The following is a 23,071-nucleotide window of genomic DNA, read 5'->3' as shown; positions in this document are numbered from 1 at the left end:
GGGATAGTAGAGGATAGGAAAGGTAGCAGAATACAATAGTTACTATTATGGCATTATGTAAAAATGTGGATGTGTAACTGATGTGATTCTGCAATCTTTGTAATGTTTTGAATAACCAATTAAAAAAAAACTAAGGCTTGGGGAGATTATATATATCCCTCAAAATCATGCTGCTACCAAATATTAGCAAGATTTGCATAAAACCTTTGGAAAAAGATAGCATCATGACTTCTAGAAAAAGATAGTGAAGTCGGCCTTTGGTGTTAAAACCAGCACTCACTAGTGTTGTGTCTCTTAAGCCAGACTCTCTGTTGCCTTCAAGAACAGAACAGACTAGCAAACACTAAGAAGGAATGCCCTTTAGAAAAATGAGTTATTGTTTAAAAGATTTGAACAGTTTTGATCAAGAAGATCAGTCACTGCCTGGAGGAAAGAAAGTAAAGTAAGAAGAGTGCCTGATGAGTAAATGAGAAATTTGTTTATAATAATAAACATAACAGCTACTGCTGTTAAGGAATAATCTCTTTTGGACATGTTTCTAGACACTTTCCATGGATTGGTTAATTTATTCTAAAGTTGGGAAGAGGTTGATCATTCCTGGGGTCTGGCCAGAACATTTACATGTGCTATGCAAATGCATGGGAAATTAGAATCCAGAACAAAACAGATATCTGCTGCTGGTTTTCAGAAGGAGCTGACTAATACACAGAAAGGCACCTGGGAAGACAACTCTCATCTTAAGATGCTATGGGCCTCAAGATGCAAAATGTCACCTGTCTCATCTCAGAAGCATGATGGCCTGCCTCAGAGGAGCAGAACCTTTGAAGGAAGTTAGGGAAATGCCTGCCTACCCATTGATTCAGGGACATGTCTGAATTTCAGAGTCCAGAGCAGGGGTGGTGGAATAAGCAAAGTAGAACAACCCAGCCAGAGACAACAAGGGCTAACTGGAATCTAAAGCCCAGACCAAAAGCTAAGAATTGCTAAAGGGACTGAGAAAGCTGCCAAACCTGGCAGTGATCCCAGCCAGACCCAACATGTGCCAATGTCAAGGCAGTTGATCTAGTATTCAAACCAAATAGTTCGAATAGATCTAACCTCAATCAGATCCAAAGCAACAAAAGCCTTACTAATCCTACTTCCATTTCTATGAAGCCTAGAATTACTACTAACAACAACAACAACAAAAAAGCCCTGGTTTCTTTCTATTGTTTGTTCTGCATTGTTAACCACTGTTTCTGTAGACAACAGCAATAGAGAACCCTTTTTAAAATACCTGAAGTATTCTATGCCTATGTCAAAGCAAACGCAACGGGAAAGAATTAGGAAGCAGCTCCTGCCTGGTAGGTAACCTTGAAAGAAGAGACCAGGTTCAGGAGTAAGTGGAGGCAAAAACTGGTAAGACCAAGGAGATCACATTTCTCACATTGACAGAAAAAAAGGGGGAGGTGGTAATTTGAAGATAAAACTCAGAGGGGTCCAATCAGGAGCAGGCCATGGGCCCCTATATATACAAAAGAGACCCTATCCAGGAAAAGCCAGGGAGAAGCAGCATGATCCCTAGGAGCCACCACCCTGCTAGGAGCTGGCACCTTCTCCAACCCCTGATCTATTTGATAGGGCCCATGAATTCCCAGAGTGGTTTAGGGTCCACAATAGCCATTGAGCCAGGAGTAAAACCAATGAAGGAGACAGACCATTCTGTAAGACAGCTTCCTTTCTCCTTTGCTAACAAATGGGTGTTGCTATCACTTACTAAAAGGCATAGGAAATAAATCAGGACTATATCCATGAGTTTCCTCCCAGTAGTAAGCTACAGAGCAGGTATCATTCCAGAATCCATTCTGACTCATGAAATCTTTCCTAATCATGCTTAAATATATTGTGTGTTACTATGTATTATTAGTATTCTAAACATTTACATAATGTCATTTCATTTGTCATTTCATCGTGTGTTTTATAGACATTGAAACTAAGTACTAAATTACCTTTTTTATTAGAAAAAAGAAACAACTTTTCACTAATAAAAAATGAAGTTATTAAATTGGATTGAAAAAAAGGAAATTCACAATCTGGGTCTGATGGGATGACTAATACACCACTTCTCAAAAGACTTCTGTACTCCCAGACCATGGAGCGCTGGGAAGTGATGCACAGTAGCAGACCATTTTATAGTATTTCTACTGTACAGACACAATAATAGATGGAAATTACCTCAAGAGTACAGATCACAATAAAATATAGTGAAATAAGTTGGAAGTGGTAAATTTGAGTATTTATTACATGAGTTTTTAATATAGTTATTTAATTACATGTTTACATAATTTAATTTTTAATAGAAGCTGTATTTAACCAGTGTGCAAAATTTTTATAACAACTGGCTCTTCTGAGTAGATAAGAGCTGGCTCTAGCACACCTCTGGGAAATGAAAAAATTCCCGACTCTGAAGTATCTCCATAAATTTCAGCTATTTATCACACTGTTGCTCGCATAAAGCTGACTATATCACTGGGTCTATTTTCCAACCTGTTCTAGAAGACCAAGGTGACTTCAGTTTATCTAGACTTTACATGAGGATATTAGAATATAGCTCCAACTACAATAGGCATAAGATTCAGGCTTAAATAGCAGCAACAGTTATATAATTCTTTATTTTAAAAGTTTATTCTAAGAACATTTTGTAGTTGTTAAAGATATTAAGTGATTAAACTCCAAGATATAATAAAGGCAACTGTGTAAACTTGCACGTTTAGAACAAGCATCTTTACAAAGCCAAAAATTTGCCATCTGATAATTTATAATAATGTACTTTGGAGGCACATGAAATTCATTGCTATAGAATCTCTCAAAGCCAAATCTTGCCTGTGATATTTTTAAAGGAGTTGGATAACACAAAGGCCAATAATAATAGGTTTTAAAAGACCTAATGGTATCCCATGCTTCAGGGTGTAAGGTGATCCGTTGAAGAGCCAGAAAGGAACTGCCTGCCCTCCCTATTGCTTTCTGCCCAGCACATATAACATTTCATAAGTGAAAAGGTGAATGACAAAGGCAATTTCAACTTTCCTCTGAAGTACAGAGATCTACTGATAAAATGAGGAGCCGTATCAACTCACTAGCTGTGTTCCACATCCAAATACTGTGGAAGGTCAGTACTAATATCAGGACCGATTTCAAGCTACCACGAGACACTGGCCTCCAAAATTCATCTGTTTGTAATTTTGACTCTTCCTGCAGTTCCAAGAACTGCAGTGGTAGAAAGCATCCTCACAGTACTCACCCTTCCTCTTTTCTTCACAAATACAACGACATTTGAAAACACAACATACTTTTTTACCTCTTTATACTCTTACCTCTTTATACCACCAACCCCACAATTCAAAAAAAAAAAAAAAATAACAAAAACTCCCAATTGTTTAAATTTCATTTTATGTGAGAAAGAGTATTATTATATATGATATACAAGAGGGACTTCAACTTGAATTGCCTTAATTTCAAAAATATGAGTTGTTTAAAATGAAATACATTTTAACATCAGCTGTTAACCTTTTCAGTTATTAAACAACCTTTTTCTTCAAAAACCATTTTTTACAAAACCAGAAATAAAGTGAAGACACACAAAAACCAAAACATTTCCTGTCAGCAGCAATATTCCAGGTAACAGTAGAACCATTAAATTGTAGTAGGAATGCTCCAGGTTAGATTACCTTTTGTGATTTTTTTTTTTTTAAATAGGGATTGAACCCTGCGGCACTTAACCCCTGAGCCACATCCCCAGCCCTATTTTGTATTTTATTTTGAGACAAGGTCTCGCTGTGTTGCTTAGGGCTTTGCTAAGTTGCTGAGGCTGGCTTTGAACTCGTGATCCTCCTGCCTTAGCCTCCCAAACCGTTGTGAAATTTCTTTACAAAGAGCATTTCTATTCTATTTATTTGTTTGTAACCAGTTTCTCTTAAGAAATATAACTGAGAAAGTTCATTTGTAGTAAGCTCTCTTCCAACTATTTACATTAACACTAAGTCAGAAAACCCCATTTCTGGAAGCAGAGTGGCTGAGCTGGAATTTGGTCTACACAATTCTCTCAATCCACCTTTTCCATGACAACATGTTCATGTTCTGAAAGTGCAACTGAACACAATTAAATAGAACCTCCCATATCTACTCATTTCTCTTGACACTAAACAAGATAGGCAGAATGGAAGTACAGACCTAGTTCTACCACCCCAGTGCTTAGCAACTCTGCCCACCACACCTTCATTTCCCATGCTTCATGGAAATTAAATTCTCCTTTCTCAGGCTGCACCCAATCATGAAATTTATTTAAAACAAAGAGAATAATCCAGAAGATAGCACTTTTAAAAGGAAACTCTCATAAATGCAATAAAGTATGAATAGGACATAGTGCCTTCCCTACTGTTATATAATTGGGTTAATAACCCATCCTGAATACTTATTTTCCCATGATTATAACCTATGAAAAGAGAAGTTGTTTTTTTTTTTTAAGTAGCAAAAAAATTATTGAGTCTTACTTTACGAAGTGATCATTTATAGGCTGGATGCTGTCACACACCAAGAAAACACCTCATTACATGAGATTTCAAGGCATTTATCATATCTTACTATATTCTCCTAATTCTGGTAAACCATCATGTTGAAAAATACTACCTAAAGTACTCAAGATATATAAGCTTCCTGATGCATCTGAAATATGTGGTTGGATCATCATAGTTATTACCAAACCATATCAGTCCATCAGAAGAGATATATATATGGAGCAAGCCAGGCACCATGGCTTTTTCAGCCTACAGTAGCAGTGAAATCCTTCCAGCAAGTCTATAAACTGCCCCCCTGGATAAAAACTATCATGAGATGACTGTGGCACATGAACTTGGAAAAGGAAGAAATGTGGAGGAAAAGATGACGAGAAGTGGAAGAAAGGTGAGACAAGTAAGAGAAAGCAGCAGCCAGTGGCCCTGCATTACCATTATCAGGGCTGGTAAACATCCTACTTGCACTGGAGACTGTCTTCCCAATGTCAGCCAGAGACCGGAGGTTGGATTTCTTGGTTTGATGACGGTGCTTCCGGAGCAAAGTATAGGTCACCTTATCCTTAAGGTCAGGTTTCAAGAGGCCTGTCTCAATCTGATGGTCAACAATCATCTCTAATACAAAAAGAAAGTGAAACAAAAATAAAACTTAGTCATGAAACATGAATTTTTTACTCCAGCTTCATGGTTGTCACCCTCAAATTTAATATCAATGTGTTAACTTCCTACTTTATGTAAAGGATAAAGATACAAGGTACAATGATACTGGTTTTAATGAGAGTTAAAAATATTCTAGTAATAATTGTATGTTTGGGAAGATAAAATTATCTTGTTCATTATCCTTCATCCAAGTTGAGTGATTTCACATAAATTACATTCTACTTCTATGAGTTAATAATTTACATTTTCATCTAAAATAAACTGGAAAATTTTCATGCACTATTATGTGTTAAAAATATTAATGGTATGAAAAACTTAAGAATGTGTAAATTTAAAAGTAAGATTAAACCTTAATTTTTTTAATTTTTAAAAACTTTTAAATCTATTTTTCCAAATTCTCCTAAGAGGTTACGTTTTCTTTACAAGAAAACGAGAGAGAGCTGGGTCTGGGGCTCAGTACATGTGAAGTACTAGGTTCAATCCTTAGCACTGCATAAAAATAAAACAAAGGCACACTGTCCATCTACAACTACAAAAAAATTTTTTTTAAACAAGAGAAAAGAAAACAATAGTTTCTTAATATCAAATCATATGAACACCAATTAATTAAACAAAAGAGTAACCTTGAAATTATCCCTTAGTCTCTTCTAAGGCAGGCTTATTCTTACTGTTTAGATCTAGCTAAAGCCTTATCAATGTATTTCCATTGGCCATGTTAAAGTATAACCTAAATAAAATTTTCTGTGAAATTTTATTCAGTTTATTCTTTAAATATCTTACTTTAAATAACAGTCTTACTAAGACTTTTAAATATTTTAGTTTTACTATGAAAAAAATTAAAATTACTCCCTAGGTCACTCTGCAACACAACAAATTATTTTTTTCCCATTTTTTATCAGAACATTATAGTTGTACATTATGGTGAGATTTATTGTTACATATTTGTGCATGCATGCAATGTAACAGTATAATTTGGCCAATATCATTTGTCAGTATTTCCCCCTTCCTTCCTCCCCCCAACCCCGCATCCCTTTCCTCTACTGTATCAGAAAATAAGAAATCCTCTTTCTCACAAGTAAAACATGTTAATAGTATAACATAAATGTATCCAGGTACATCTTACTTTAACATCTACATGACAGGATATTTTATTTCTACCCTGAATGAGACTGAAGACCAAAAAAATCACAAAATCTGTGCAATATTGGCAGGAAGTTACCTCACTACAAGCAAATAGTGTTCTGCACTGAGCCAGAACAACATATCCCATACCAACATTTTTGGATACATAGATGCATCTAACACATATCCATATTCTCCTCTTGAGCAAGCTTCTCAATATACAAAAGTAAAAAGAGAACAAGTTATTCTTCTGCAAAAGTTTGACAAGAAAACTAATGGGTCCTAGTTGGATAATAGCATCTCCCACGATTCCCACCCCTGTAAAGAGAAGTTGCAGATTTCAAGGGGCTTTTCTTGGGCATAATTGTACTTCTCATAATCCATCTTTATAGCAAGTTCTCACAGATTTGGTCTCACAGTCTATAGAAAGAAACTGACATTTACAATGCACAATCAATTATTTGGAAGTCAAGCAGAGGCTAACTCCAGGATTTTCCATCATATGCCTTACACAGATGCCATAAATGTCATGTAACACTGGACCACTTGGTAGGATGCCTGGGCAAGACAGGAAGAGTTTCTCTTGTGGATGTTTTGGGTTGACAGTGGCCTTTAGCTCTGAGTATTTTTAACTACACAAACCCCACTCAATAAAAATCTCAGAACTGATCCTATAATTACAATTATCCCTCTGTTGAACGGTAAAATAATTAGGTGCCTACAGAACACAACCCTTGTTCTTTCCCTTTAAGCCTTGTTCCATGTGGAAAGTCCATTTTACAGAAGAACCATAAAATTTAAAAAAAAAAAAAATTAAAAGAAAAAAAACAGCCTAGCATATCAGCTGCAAGTGTTATCAAACTCCTACTCTAATTCCAGGGTTGTGGATTAAAGTGTTTCTTATCTACCATTCCTGGCAGAGCCTCCCTCTATTCTTGCTTTCCCTTAAAATCACAAACCAATCCATATGCATACACAGCCTTCCCTGTTACTAATGTCTGGAAATCACCAGTTAGAACAGGTTAAAACATCTGTGTGGCTTATGCCCTTCATTAAGTTTCCATTAAAATGGTCCACATTATAGGAATCTCTTTAAACATAAACTACGAAACTTTTCAAAGGAAAGTGGGGGCAGTAACAGTTTACAGCTACCACTGAAATTAAGCCTTCAGTGTTCAAAATCCCACAGACGCTACCAATTGGGAGAAAAAGTGCCAACTCCAGATGATAGCAGAGCTGAAAGCTGAGCAAGAGTTCAAGCTCTTAGACAAAGACACATCAAGGAAAAAACACTTCAGACCAATATCCCTGATGAACATAGACACAAAAATGCTCAATGAAATTCTGGCAAATTGCATACAAAGATGTATTAAAAAAAAAATAGCGTACCACAATCAAGTGGGATTCATCCCAGGGATGCAGGGTTGGTTCAACATATGGAAATCAATAAATGTAATTCATCATATTAACAGACTTAAAAACAAGAATCATATAATCATCTCAATAGAAGCAGAAAAAGCATTTGACAAAATACAGCACCCCTTCATGTTCAAAACACTAGAAAAACTAGGGATAGTAGAAACATACCTCAACATTGTAAAAGCTATATATGCTAAACCCAAGGCCAGCATCATTCTAAATGGAGCAAAATTGAAAACATTCCCACTAAAAACTAGAACAAAACAAGGATGTCCTCTTTCACCATTTCTATTCAACATCATCCTTGAAACTCTAGCCAGAGCAATTAGACAAAAGAAAGAAATTTAAGGGATACAAATAGGTAAAGAAGAATTCAAACAATCACTATTTGCTGATGACATGATCCTATAGATCCCAAAAAATTCCACCAGAAAACTTCTAGAACTAATAAAATAATTCAACAAAGTAGCAGGATATAAAATAACACTCATAAATCAAATGCATTCCTATACATCAGCGATGAATCCGCTGAAGAGAAATTAGGAAAACTACTGCATTCACAATAACCTCAAAAAATAAAAAATTAAAAAATACCTGGGAATCAATCTAACAAAAGAGGCGAAAGACCTCTACAATGAAAACTGCAGAACACTAAAGAAAGAAACTGAAGAAAACCTCAGAAGATGGAAAGATATCCCATGCTCCTGGATAGGCAGAATTAATATTGTCAAAACGGCCATACTACCAAAATCCAATATGATTCTGCAACATGTACACTCAGAAAAATGAGAAATTACATGCCATCTATGTATATCAAAGTGCATAAATGCATTCTACTGTCATGTATAACTAATTAAAACAAATTTAAAAAAAAACTAAACAGTTCAATGCAATTCTTATTAAAATCCCAATGACATTCTTCATAAAAATAGAAAAGGCGGTCATGAAATTTATTTGGAAAAATAAGAGACCCAGAATAGCTAAAGCAATCCTTAGCACGAAAAGTGAAGCAGAAGACATCCCAATAACAGACCTTAAACTACAGAACTATAGTAACAAAAACAGAATGGTACTGGCACCAAAATAGACTTGTAGACCAATGGTACAGAATAGAGGACACAGAGACAAACCCATGTAAATACAGTTATCTCATACTAGACAAGGGTGCCAACAACTTTCACTGGAGGAAAGATAGCCTATTCAACAACTGGTGCCAGCAAAACGGGAAATCCATATGTGGCAAAATGAAATTAAACCTCTACCTCTCACCCTGCACAAAAATCAACTCAAAATGAATCAAAGACTTAGGCACTAGAACAGAGACCCTGTGGCTAACAGAAGAAAAATTAGGCCCAAATCTTCACCATGTCGGCCTAGGATCTTACTTCCTTAACAAGACTCCTAAAGCATAAGAAGTAAAATCAAGAATCAATAAATGGGATGGATTCAAATTAAAAAGCTTCTTCTCATCAAAGGAAACAATAACCTGAGGAGAAAGCCTACAGATTGAGAGGAAATCTTTTCTACATCACCTCTAATAAAGCGTTACTCTCTAGAATATATAAAGAACTCAAAAAACTTAACACCATAAAAACAAATCACCCAATCAATAAATGGGCTAAGGAACTTAACAGACACTTAACAGAAGAAGAAATACAATTGATCAACAAATATATGAAAAAGTGTTCAAAATCTCTCACAATTAGAGAAATGAAAATCAAAACTACTCTAAGATTTCATCTCACTTTTGTCAGAATGGCAATCATCAAGAATATAGTCAATAATAAATGTTGATGAGGATGTGGTAAAAAAGGTATACTCATACCTTGCTGGTGGGACTGCAAATTGGTGCAGCCACTATGGAAAGCAGTATGGAGATTCCTCAGAAAATTGGAAATGGAACCACTATTTGACCCAGCTATCCCACTCCTTGGTTTATACCCAAAGGAATTAAAACATCAATGTTTGTGGCAGCTCAATTCTCAATAGCTAGACTATGGAACCAACCTAGGTGTCCCTCAATAGATGAATGAATAAATATAATGTGGTATATATACTCAATGGAATATTACTCAGCTTTAAAGAGTGAAATTATGGCATTTGTCAGTAAATGGTTGAAGTTGGAGAATATCAACTTATTCTCCAACTTGAATTATCAACTTATCAATATCAATAAGTGAAATAAGCCAATCCCACAAAACCAAAGGCCAAATGTTTTCTCTAATATGCAGATGCTAATTCACAAAAAGGTAGGGGGCACGAGGGAAGAACAGCATTACCTTAGATTAGGTAGAGGGAAGTGATGAGAGGGGAAGAGAGGGGAGATGTGGGGCTAGGAAAGATAGTAGAGGCAAAAAAAAAAAAACAATAAAACCAGTTTTTTTGACTCACAGTTTAGATCTTTCTCCAGGTCACATGTTTTTATTTAGATTTAAAAAGCAAACTCTAGACAAGAAAAGAATCAATACATGCAGAACTTTTGCAAACCAAGAGAAAGATGTGATGCAACAGAAAAATGGCCAAAGGTCACAAATGACTTCTTAAAAGCAATACGAAGGGCCAAAAAATATGCAAATACTCAACTTCAAGATTAAGAAAGACAATTTAAACAAATTTATGCAAATTAAACCAATAATGAGGTATTTTTTAATCTACCAAAGTGATACAAATTAAAAAGACAAATCAATCCCTCATGGTATGAAGGGTGTATGCAGCAGGCAATTTTATGCATTAATGATAAAGTGACTAGGACACTTTCTTAAAGATTGTTTCACAAATACATATCAAAACCCTTGAATATGTTCAAAGCTTCTGAATATTCTACCATTAGAAATTCATACCAAGAAAATAATCTAACAATTTAACAAAACTATAATACCTTTGCTTCTTTTCTTTACAATAAAAAATTTGAAGGCAATTTAAATATCCAATAATAGATTATTAAATACTGTGTGATAATACTGTGTAATTTTAATACATTAAAATGACATTCAAATTTAATGACATGGAAAAATATTGTTATGTTTTAAGTTTAAGAAAAGACCAATTAAAATGAGGCAGTATGTGGACTGGGGTTGTAGCTCAGTGGTAGAGCGCTTGCCTCACATGCTTGAGGCACTGGGTTCGATCCTCAGTACCACATACAAATAAGAAAATAAAATAAAGATTTTTTTAAAAAATGAGACAGTATGATTCTCCTTTGTGAAATAAATTATAGATGCATAAACAGTTGCAAATAAAAAATGCTGAGACGCAGGTACAGTGGTGCATGCCTGTAATCCCAGCAAGTTGGCAGAGCTGTAGCCAGAGGATCACAAGTTCAAGATCATTCTTAGCAACTTAGCAAGACTCTGCCTCAAAAAATAAAAAGGCATGGGGATACAGTTCAGTAGTATCTGAACTATATTTAGTACCTTTACTAAAATAAATAATGTGTGTGTGTGTGTGTGTGTGTGTGTGTGTGTGTGTATAAATGAAAAGAAGAGAAAGCAGGCAAGCAACCTGAGAAGATAGATCTGAAAATTAGTTGAGTGGATATTTCTATTTTTGTGGGTTACATTTTTCTGTATTAGTTTAAAATAAGCATATATTGGTTTTGTAATTAGAAGAAACAATAGAAATAAAGTCATTTTGAAAATATAAAAAGGTGTGAAAAGCAAGAAGCAACAGAACTCACACATCTGCCAACATGCACAGCTCAGGAATGCCTTTACATACAAAATGAGCTCCAAAAATAGAGGTACATTTCCCTGATCCATTTTTTATCATAATAGAATACCTGAAATGGCTTATAATGTTTTTAACTTAGAAGGAAAGGAAAATTCCCACGGACTTGGCTTCAAATATGAATGACACTCGTTAAATGTAGAATTATGATGATGATGCTAATAATAAAATTATTAAAATAATCCATGAAAATGATGTTTTACCCTTTATGATACTTTTTAAAAAGATAAGTTTTTCTATTAGCATGCAGAAGGGGTTCTTCATGGAAAAAGCACATAGAGGTCCTGAGAAGAATCAAAATTAGGCTGAATTTTTGTTTCTTTTTTTGGTAAGTATGAGAAGTGACACCTGCTTAAATAGTCATCCACCACTCATAGCCCCCATGCATCTCAAGGCCCCTCCTATGGCACTGCCTTTGAGCTCAGGGTGGGAAGCCTCTGAGAGGCAGACTAATGAGACGTGGTAGCTGGTGGACTGCAAAGAAGAATAAGCAGTATACTATTTTTTTTATATTTGCTATCATAGTTGCTATTAGTTTTTCATCTTATTTTTGAAATAAAATTGGAGTGTGGGGGGAGATGCATCTTAAGACTTAGCTGTGAATAATTTTCAACTGAAAATTATAGCATGATTCGGGATTTGGTAACAACTCTATTTTACCCTCTGCTAGAAAGGATTTTTTTTCTTAACTAAATGACTATAACTCTTCAAATTACTCTTCCATCTTCTGTCATTTAAAACTAGATAAAATAGGACCTTTTATTCTTCATGTTTTACCCTCCAGAAGGTTTTGATTCTCTCCAAGGATCTGTAAGTCTTTGTTGTTAGCCAGTTATACTCTTTCAAGCAAGCTTTCTTCCCATGCCTGCAAAACCAGCCTCTCCCCCTTTCTCCCTTTGTTTTGCTCATGACGTGTGATTTGCCTCTGAACTCTATGTCTGTATTATTAGCTCCAGAATGACAGCGCTGGCTCTCTGCCTACTTGCCCCAGGGACTGTGGAGCAAACATATTAGTGAAGGATGATACCTCAAAATGACCCAGTGGTGTCTAATTTTAACATGTAATGACAATTTTTAAAGTAAATGCATGGAGGTTAGGGAAAAGGTTCACAGCTGATAATAAAAGGTAATGGAAAATTAATGCAAGAACATAAAATGCTTCGATTAACCATTCTCAAATGCAGTAAATATCAGAAGTTCTTTCTGTGGCCATTGGCTAAAGAGGTTCCAATTTAATGTGGAATCTGTCTTCTACTACATGTAAAGGGGTCAATTAGCTGCTGAAGACCAGAAGCTCCTTAAGCTCTTTCTGGTGCTGAAGACCCCAAAGACAGCTTTAAAGAAAAGCTCCCATGTGTAATTCCACTTTGACTTTCATCTCCTGTTGATCAGCTCCAGGCACAGTCAAGAAACTCTTCAACCATTTCCAGCTCTGTCTACCACACCATTTGGAATCTTTTCTCCTGCTCATGAAGTCCCCGAGCATCTATTTAACCTGACTCAGTCTTCACTCAGCCCCCTGCCAGGTGACATGTAAAAAGATCTAGATAAGTAAATTGTAACAAATACACTAATGATCTCATTTTATTCTCATAACAACTCTGAAAGGTCCCCCTTCATCCTGCTTTTATAGATTAGTAAGACTGCATAAGAGTTAAGTTACTTGCTTTATCCTTGGTCATCCATGCCAGCAGAGGTAAACTTTAATTAAAGCCCCCTGCCCTTCATAAGCTTTCTCTATACACAGCTAAAAAGCTTGACATCCAATGCAGAACCCAGACTATTTCCCTTCTTAAAGAAGATTTAAGCTTCATTTTGAAGATGCTGAAACTGAAGTTCACAGAAGCTCCATGCAATGTGTAGGTCAAAGAGTTTTAGAAATCTAGTGTGCAGACTTTTGGTCTGATAAGACCAAAGATGGGTGAGTGATAGGGTCTATTCAAAATATTAACCTTGTGCCAATAAGTGAATTAAATTAATACAAATCTGTAAATAAACAGCACAATCCTAAACATAAGGAAAAATAATGTAAAAAAATGAAAAGCATGAAAGAGAAGATTGGAAAATAAAACTGGAAGAAAATATTTCCAAATGTTAACAATGGTTTTGACTACAGACATATTACAGAAGACATTTTTTTTGGGGGGGGGGACCTGGGATTGAATTCAGGGGCACTTGACCACTGAGCCACATCTCCAGCCCTATTTTGTATTTTATTTAGTGATGGGGTCTCACTGAGTTGCTTAGCACCTTGCTTTGCTGAGGCTGGCTTTGAACTCAAGATCCTCCTGCCTCAGCCTCTCAAGCCACTGGGATTACAGGTGTGTGCCATTGTGCCCAGCTACATTTTTCTTTTCTGACTTTCAACTTTTCTACAATAAACCACACTAATTTCACAATGTGAAAAAAAAAGAGATTGTCATATACTATTCAACTCTACTTCCACTAGTAGGCCTCTGCATTAATGGAGACTCATGACTTGTGAAGGCAAAATAGTAATAGGAACCTAAAACAGTATACTTACCCACCAACTGTGGGAGAGAAGAAGCCTCCCGGTCAAGCATGATCGATCCTTTCTCCATACATGTCCTAAGCTCAAATAAGCTGTGTAGGGACAACGTAGCCACATGGGGCTTACTCCATCTCTCCCCACCTTGTTCCACTTTTTCTTCAAACTTAATCCACCTAGAAAGATGAAAATAGTGAATAATAATTAAAATTGCTTCAACTTCCTCTAGAAATAGCAATGTCAACCCCTCCATTTCCACTCTTACCAGAACTTTCTTTTTTATGTCTCATTTTGTAAAGTTTTAATAGCTTACTCTATCATTTATTGCATTACCTTCTGGAATACACCCAGAGTCATAGACCACTCCTCACCCTACAGTTAGAGAGAATAAAAGTAACCAAAAAGAGACAAAATATCTTTGTTTTTATACCTGCCCACATGTAACCATGAAAACACCAAGAATGATTTTTTTTAAATTTTTTTATTTTTGTATGGTGGTAAGGATTGAACCCAGTACCTCACACATGCTAGGCAAGTGCTCTACCACTGAGCCACAACCACAACCCCCAAGAATGATTCTTTTTTTTTTTTTAAACAATTTTTTAAAGAGAGAGGGAGAGAGAGAGAGAATTTTAATATTTATTTATTTTTTTTAGTTCTTGGCGGACACAACATCTTTGTTTGTATGTGGGGCTGAGGATCAAACCCGGGCCGCACGCATGCCAGGCGAGCGTGCTACCGCTTGAGCCATATCCCCAGCCCCCCAAGAATGATTCTTTAACTAAACTTTTTAAATAAGGTAGAAAAATATGCATCTCAAAATTCTCCATGTGGATAGAACCTACAATGTATAAAAATAGCCACCACCATGAGGATCTTATTGAGACTTCACAAGGCAGGTTCATATAAGGTAAAATATTAGTGATGAACCAATATTTATCTCAAACAGTTGGAAACCCTGATGTGTCAAGTGGTGAAATGAACATAAAGTTTCCCTTTGTTGATGCTTAATGGAGGGTCATCATGTTTGCTGTGTCTTTGTTTATTTCTCAGCTAACAAATGCTCCCTCTCATTGAGATTCTAACAGAAGCTTTAGCCTGCAAGTCTGGTTCCATGTGTGTTTAAAAATACACAAGCTCAGTGAAAAACAGATCTACTCTGATAATAACAGATCTTCTATAAACCTTAGCAATGGAACAAACAGCCATAGCTGCTGCTTTCTAAGACTCCTAGACATTTTGATAATACGGCAATATTCAGAAACAAAAAAGTTCAGGTAGAACAAAGCACATTTGGTAGTTTTTATATCCTATACATTACACATGGACTGTCCTACACTATTAAAGGAAACAGAAAAGCATCTTTGATTGCTATACATCACCATCCGAATGAACACACTGCTTTGTTTTATTCAAACATTCTGAAAGATACTGGATAAAAGAAAGAGGGAGTTAAAAATTGTTTTTTCTACATTTTTCACCCAAAGGTTTAATGATTGAAAAAATGTTTTCCTAGAAAAAGCTAAACACTCACCTAACTCACCAAAGATGAGAACAAAGGGCAGAGATCAGAGGAAACTCTATATAAAGTATTATTTATAGAACTCTTACCAACCCCAAAGGAAAGGGAAACACACATCAGGAGAAACCGAGTGAAAATAGATCAAGTGATCAACCACAAAGCCAGATAATATTTAGAATTTAATCAAGACCAACACAAATATGATTCAGAAGTGTTCTGCCATATTCAAAGACTCTCCCTCCATGCTCCTGTCACGAAGCCCCAAAGAGCCCAACAATTCCTGTGTCAGTGGTAACCCCATCCCAATCTCACTCAATTCTAATACCCCTGCTTTTTCCCCTTTTATCCCACACCCCAAAAAAAGGTAAGCAGTGGAGATTTTTAAATGTTTTCCCCAAGATTTAAAAGGTCAACAACAACACCAAAGAGGTTCTAAAATTCAGAACGAAACCTAGTTTATTTCTACAAGAGTGGTTGACTCATACTCCAGTAAAGAATCAATGAGTCCTAATACTCTTGCATGCGTGTGGGTGTGCATATATGCACACCTGTGATTGAATTAGCACTTCTTCATTTTGGTTTGAATGAGAGCCAGAGAAATAGAAGGGGCTAGGAGAAGGAAAAAAATGACAGTTTTACATCACACACTTATAGAATTCTATGGGTGTAACCAAAACAATAAGAGGTAATTAGGTAATCAGGGTTATTTCAAGAATAATCATTTTATGCAATATGATACATTGGTTAACTTTAGGTATAACACTTTTTCCAACTTGTTCATAAATTCTTTAACCATGTTTTTTGGTAATGGTTGTGGGAACTGTATTTACATCTGAGATTCTAATTTATTGCCCAAGTTCAGACTCCAGTAGACAGAAGATTTCATGGTATATGAAATCAAGTCAGGGTTACATAGAGTTATATAATTTATATAGAGTGTAGTGACTCCTCATTTTCTATTTCTAAGTATATTCTTACTAAATGACAGGTAGATTCTTTGGTGGTAGATTCAAGCCCAAGATGAATGACAAGAATCAACTAGAAATTATTTAAAATGAAATATCTTATATGTCCTCATTACCCTAATATCCTTACTAAATGAGTGTCGCCTTTCTATTAATTTCCATCAACCTGTACTGCTAAACCTGTTCCTTAAAAGAAAACTATGCATCACTGATGTCCAGTATTTGACAGTGGTTCTTTTCTGCCATTACCCTTGCTATGGCATAAATGTTTATGTTCCCTGACATTCATATGTTGAAATCTTACCCCCAAGGTGATAGTATTAGGAGGTAAGCCTTTGGAAGTACTTTGATCAGGAGGGTGGAGTCCTTGTGATTGGGATTAGTGCCCTTATAGAGAGAGTCCCAAGTAGACACATAGCCTCTTCTACTATATGAGGATACAGCTAAAAGGCACTTTACATGAGAAAGTATCACCCCTCAGACACTACGGCTGCTGTGGCCTTGATCTTGGACTTCCCAGCCTTCAGAACTGTGAGAAATACATTTCTGTTATCTATAAGCTACCCAATCTATGATATTATATTACTGCAGCCCAAAAAGGGTAAGCCAATCCTCAACTGCCCAAACAAAATAAATTTAATAAAATTTTTGTTAAAAAAAGAGAAGCAAAATCACTGGATTCCTTTGTGGCCTACCTCTTATGCATTCCTCTCCATAGTTAACAGTGTAAGGAACCTGATTGGACTTAAAATATGAATTTGAAGACACTTTAAAAGTACATTTTAAAAATTAGAAATCGTAAATCCCAACTAAGTTGGACTTACAAAATAGCATTACTCACCCTCCTGGATTATACTAGCCCTTTAGGTCAAGATTTAACCATAAAGGAATGGAAACATAAAGTCTTAAAACTAGCCTTTGCTTAAAATCTACATTCCTAAGGGATAAGTATTATCTCAGCTCAGCAACTACTTCACTTTGCCTTCAGTAAATATTGAGAGCTGTGATGATGTCATATTATAGTACAGCTAACAGCATAACGGAACCCTGGGATAAGGCCTATGAAATTCCTTCAGAATGTACTATCTCAATTGTTCAAGGAACAATTATACTTTCAACATATTCATTTAAGCATAAAAGAATGGTGTGCCCATATTAACAGATTGTTTGCAGATAGTTTCATTCTGGAAACTGCACGCACTATATCTATCTACCTCACATACCAAGGACAAACTTGTAAAAAAAAAAAAAAAAACTGAACACTACAAATTCAAATCAGAAACCATTAAAAAAAAGGCTAAGGCAAAAGACCAAAGTTCAGCCTGAGTGCCAATGAATCTGTAAAGGTGCTTTATAACCATGCAATTATGTTTTTTAAAAAAACAGACGTTTTTATTGTAGAGTGTACTAAAAGCCACTATGTACCCTTCATAATGACTATGAGTAACCATATATTTGGAATAAGTTTCTGACTTTTCCTCTTGTTTCAGTACTTGACATATTACAGGAAAATTAATTTCAAAAGTTGGCTTTTTAAATTCTTGCAATTACAAAACCGTTGTACCCTTGGAGGGGAGTTTATTAGGTGAAGTTTATTTATTCCAAGGTCTTAGAAGAATAATGATAAAGTACTTTGCAGTTTACCACACTTTGAGTGACTGCCAACCAAACAGCATTTCACTCGTTTGTTGAAGAAACAGAAGGTCCACTGGGAATCACTGGATTTTGCAACTTTCCAATCATATGATTAAATATAATTAAGAAAAGACAAGACCTCTAACTTAAAAACCTTCCAGTTTTACAGTGGAAAATAGACACGACCTTTGCACTAGAATATAATCCAACTACATAAAACTATTTAAATGATACTAAATTTCTTGCTAATTAATAAATGCCTCATTACATGTAAAAGAAGTCAATGCTAGTACATACCTGGGATAAATTATGATTTTAAGGAGAATTCTTAAGTTTCTAGATGGACTGTAAAAACTATTGCATATAATTATCTAGATGTAACTACATATAATTACATAGATGATTAGAATTCTCAAGCCTTTTTCTTATAGAAAAAAAAAATGGTCTCAAATGGAATTTCCCAGAGTAATTCAGTACGGAAAGAGAGAGAAAGTGTAGATTGGAAAGAAAGTGATCCATGTCAAAACCCACAGGGTCAGTGTACCTTCTGATGTGTCATGGCCATGACCTTAAATTAGGTTCCCCAGAGGTAAGTCAGGTCAATCAGCAGAAACACAAATAGGTGTTCCCTTGTGCTGTCCCACTGGACATGAAACATCAACACCCTTTCCCTTTGTTGGCTCCTATTTGTTGAAACTGTGATGGCTTTTCTTTTTACCCAGATTTGGCAGTACTGTTTGAGTTATGCTGGATAAGTGATCTTTAACACATATTCACTTAACAGTAGTGAAGTCCAGCACTGTCCATCTGAAAATTTACTGAAGCAAAGTCAAAACACAATAATCACATTTGCAGATATATTCCTAGCTCAAAGAAATAAAGAGTTGGGGGGAGAGGGTGGGGAGTCCCTTCCTCCAGTTGTTGGACCATCACCAAATCTGGGCCACAAATTATTCTTTTTACCCACTTGCTTCATGAACCCACTGGCTGATACCTAGGTTCTTAACAAGAAGCAAGACTTCTGTACCACTTCCAAATGATTTGATTTTAATCACTGCTATCTCACTGAATGTCATTTTTCTAATGAGCAAACACTCAGAAGTACTCTTTTAAAAGAGTCACATTCCTTGCCATTCCATTGATAAGATGCATTTGTGGGGTCTGATAAGTCTATCCTTTGTGCAGTGTTCAACTTGGGTTCTGTTTTGGAAGAGTCGCTGAAAATTCAAAGTTCTAACTTACAGGAAAAAGAAGAACAGAGACAGGATGTGAAAAGATGGGTGGCAGATAACATTGACTGTTACTTTAAACTCCATATAAGTAAAATCTTCTCTTGTTCATAGTACTACATGACTACTGCACCTTATAAGACTTAAATAGGGCATCTCCCCTATTACTGGAAACAATCTCCTTATTGTTTGAGGGACAGAGCCAACCTGAAATTCCTGAAGTAGGATTCAAACCACAGTAATGCTGAGGCTCCATGTAGAATATTCTCAGTCAAATCAAATCAGTACCAACTGAAAAGTATAGAACCTTAAAAGGAAAAGTAGGGGGGAATTGTGTTCTATGGAGTATAGACTCCGTAGAAACTGCATTAAGCTGGAGAAGTATGAAAGGTTAGCTCTCCTTGGAATACAACATTCTACCACCTGTGAGTGTAGCCCAGTGGTAGGGCACCTTCTTAGCATTCATGAAGCCTGAAATTCAAACCCCAGCCCTCTCCCCGCAAAACAAGTCTATCAACTGAGGTTTTTGCAGGAAAGAATTCTCAAACTTAAAATCAGAAAAAGATTCATGTCACATCTTCATATATAAAATGAATTCCTTCTAAGCAATAGCTTTTTATTAGTCTGGTAGGTTGGAGCACTTTTAATAGGGGAAAACAAATTATCATGTCTGGGAAATGGACATCACAAATAGAAGTCAAATTACCACAAAAAACATTCTGAAGTAACGACTGCTTAAAATCTGAACATTTCTGGGAGCATAATAATTTCCAAACCTTCAGAGAATTTAGATAGAGCAGCAAACTAAGGATCAAGGTTCTATTTCTCTTTTCATTCATTCTATTAACCTATATTTCTTGAGCATAAGTGTGTGCCAGGTAGTACCTAGCACTAGGAATAGAGTGATAAACAAAACAACTGCCCTCACAGAACTTTAGTTCTATTGGGAAAGGACAATAATAAGATATATAATACGCCAAATGGTGATAAGTGGTAAAAACTAAAGTAATGATGAGCAAGTGCTAGGAAGTGTTGAGGGCAAGTTTCAACTATAGATAGGGCAGCCCTGAGAAAATAATATTTGAATGAAGACCTGAAGGAGGGGAAATGAATTCTGCAGGTAACTGTGGTGGTACATGGCAGGAAGAGGGGACAGCAAGGGCAAAGTCCTTGACAGAGTAGAGCCTCACAGGCCAGTGGGGATCAAGCAGACTGAACAAGGAGAAAGAAAACAGGAGATAAGGTCAAAGAGACCAGGGTGGACAGCTCATGAGGGAAGTAAGGGCTGGTGCAGAGAGACCAACTAGGTAGAGCCACTCACAGTAATCTAGGTGCAAGATGGTAGCCTGAGCCAGGGTCATGGGAGTGCTGAAGGTAAAATGTGGTAAGACATCTGAATATATGAGTACCTTTAAGGGAGAAACAGAATTTGCCAGTTGATCAAATAGCAGGTAAAGGGAAAGACAGGCATCAAAAAAGACCAACATTCTGGCTGACACAACTAGAAGAGTAAACTATTTACTGACGTGGAGAAATCTGTAGGAGCCACAGATCTGGAAAAATGGATTTTGAGACTCCCAATAGTTCCAATTATATTTAATTCCAATTAAGTAAGGAAAGAAGTTTAGCTTAGAGATAAAAATGCAGGTGCTATTCACACATTGATGAAGTAGTCTAAAACTTTAAACAAAGGTCCTCTTCTGAGCTTTATCAATGATACGCTAGGTACCTTGGGGCTGTTGTTCCACAAGCGTCCATCATTCAGAAAGAGAGAAATTATAATAGAATTCCAACTTTGGCCAATTAATATGTCTAAAAAACCATTATATTCAAAGTGGTTATTTCTAAGGCAATCAGTTATGAACTAATCACATATTCAACAAATATTTATCACCCAGTATGAATCAAGAACAGCAAGGCACTGGGAACACCATAGTGAACAGCCATGGTAGTCCCCAGCTTTAGTGTCATGAGGGAAAACAGATGAAAATAATAAAAACACAAATTAGTGATAAAAATTAATTAATAGTAATTGTGGCAAATAATACATATGAGAAGTTATAAAGTGTGGGCTATTAATGAGTGTGAGCACTTTTTATTCCTAGACAATTCTCCCTGACACACAGTATACTCCCAATGCTCTTCCTACCTACAATACGGTCTCTGAAAAACTGATTACATCACTAAGATGACAAAGATGCTTAAAAAATAAAGTCTTTAAAGATGGTAGTAAAGAATTCAAGATCATTTTAATCTGTAATGATCTTAAAGGGAAATATTAAGTCCATCTCATTCAACACTGGGTAACCTATACAATGAACCGAGACCTCTCTACCCTTTTGGGACTAAGGATAATGTCAAATAAAGCACAGTCTACTTTTGACTGAAATAAAAAACAGACAACAATCCCTGCACTCTATGATAACTACAAAATTTCAAGATGAAAATAAGAATCAAACCAGCCACAGCTAACTACAACAATACACACATCTGAATAAAATTTTAGAGCAATAAAATATGCTTATGTTAGAGAGGCTACAACCCAATATTATGATCCTTTGATAGAACAGAAAACACAAACTCAGGGAGACCCCGTGATATGTTCAAAATTAAACAATCAGAGAACAGCAAAGCCAAGGCTAGACCAAGACCTAACAACACATAATTGAGGTTGCACTAATACAAGTTTCACTCCATACTTTCCTAACAGAAAGAAAGAAAAGAGAATAAAATGGAGACACCAGTAAAAGTTTTTGCTATGAAGCCTTCTTTTTTGGAGGACACTTTAAGGACTAAAATTATATTTTAAAGATTTTTAGTATACAAGTTATTGGTTCTTAAAAAGGGAAATAAGAGACAATTGCTGTGTCACAAGAGGACCCAAAGAACAAAAAGGAAAAATCTTTGACAGCATTAGAGTAAAATACAGATGTGCTACCAAAGCTTTGTAAGTAAAAGAGAAAAATTAATTCAGTATTAAACAGATGAGTTTAAACAAGCACACTCTAGATGTCAATTAGAAGGAGAATTACCCATTAAGTAGAAATAATATATTTGAAAAACGGATCCCTTGTCTTAATGCTATTGTGAGGGTAAGGAATAACCTAATGTCTTTTTTCTTTGCTGACCATGGTTTAAGTTATGGAAAGCAAGAAAGTCTTCACGGGTTCTACTAAACTTTTTAAAAGCAGGGTGTCTGTGAGTCCAAGCTACCTCAAAATTCTTGGTGAATAATAAAAGCCTCTCAATCATTATCAAATGAATCAATTTACAAAACCTCTCCAGTATTAAAAATATCAAATGGCTAAAGACATTCAGCAATACTTAAAATTGTGGAAATAAGAATAAATTCATGAATCTGTAAAGCATAGTCTGAGTACCTAACCTATAAAAAACCCATCAAATTGACAAAGACTTCATCGTAAATGGTATAATATGTGAAACTCTCAAGATATGCCTCAGAAAATAGTCCTTCCTTTAATTCTTTATTTTATTTATTTTTTTAAAGAGAGAGAGAGAGAGAGAGAATTTTTTAATATTTATTCTTTAGTTATGAGGAATCTTTATTTTTTTTTAAAGAGAGAGAGAGAGAGAGAGAGAGAGAGAGAGAGAGAGAGCGAGCCTTTAACTCTTAAAAGAGCCCTGATGTCGAAAAAGGGGGACTATTGAGCTTGCTCTCTATAGTTCATCTGTTCTGACTGATCATAATGATGAAAATATTAACTTCTTTCTGACTC

At 35.8% G+C, this 23,071-nt stretch overlaps 1 protein-coding gene across 3 annotated transcripts in view; it reads right to left on the bottom strand.

Moving 5' to 3' along the window:
* The window catches only part of Slc4a4 (solute carrier family 4 member 4), a 327,804-nt gene that overhangs the window by 173,632 nt on the left and 131,101 nt on the right, over window positions 1-23,071 (bottom strand). For all 3 annotated transcript variants that reach the window (XM_076865382.2, XM_076865383.2, XM_076865381.2), the window contains exons 5-6: window positions 13,999-14,159; window positions 4,983-5,162 (exon numbers count right to left, since the gene is read on the bottom strand). In XM_076865382.2, the coding sequence (XP_076721497.1) occupies window positions 4,983-5,162; window positions 13,999-14,159 (341 nt within the window). The remainder of the gene's footprint in view (window positions 1-4,982; window positions 5,163-13,998; window positions 14,160-23,071) is intronic.

This window comes from Callospermophilus lateralis, chromosome 8 (genome assembly GCF_048772815.1).
Source record: "Callospermophilus lateralis isolate mCalLat2 chromosome 8, mCalLat2.hap1, whole genome shotgun sequence".
Classification (NCBI taxonomy): Eukaryota; Metazoa; Chordata; class Mammalia; order Rodentia; family Sciuridae; genus Callospermophilus; species Callospermophilus lateralis.
Note: the sequence above shows the minus strand (reverse complement) of the source record. Positions and strands in the feature narration are given on the sequence as shown.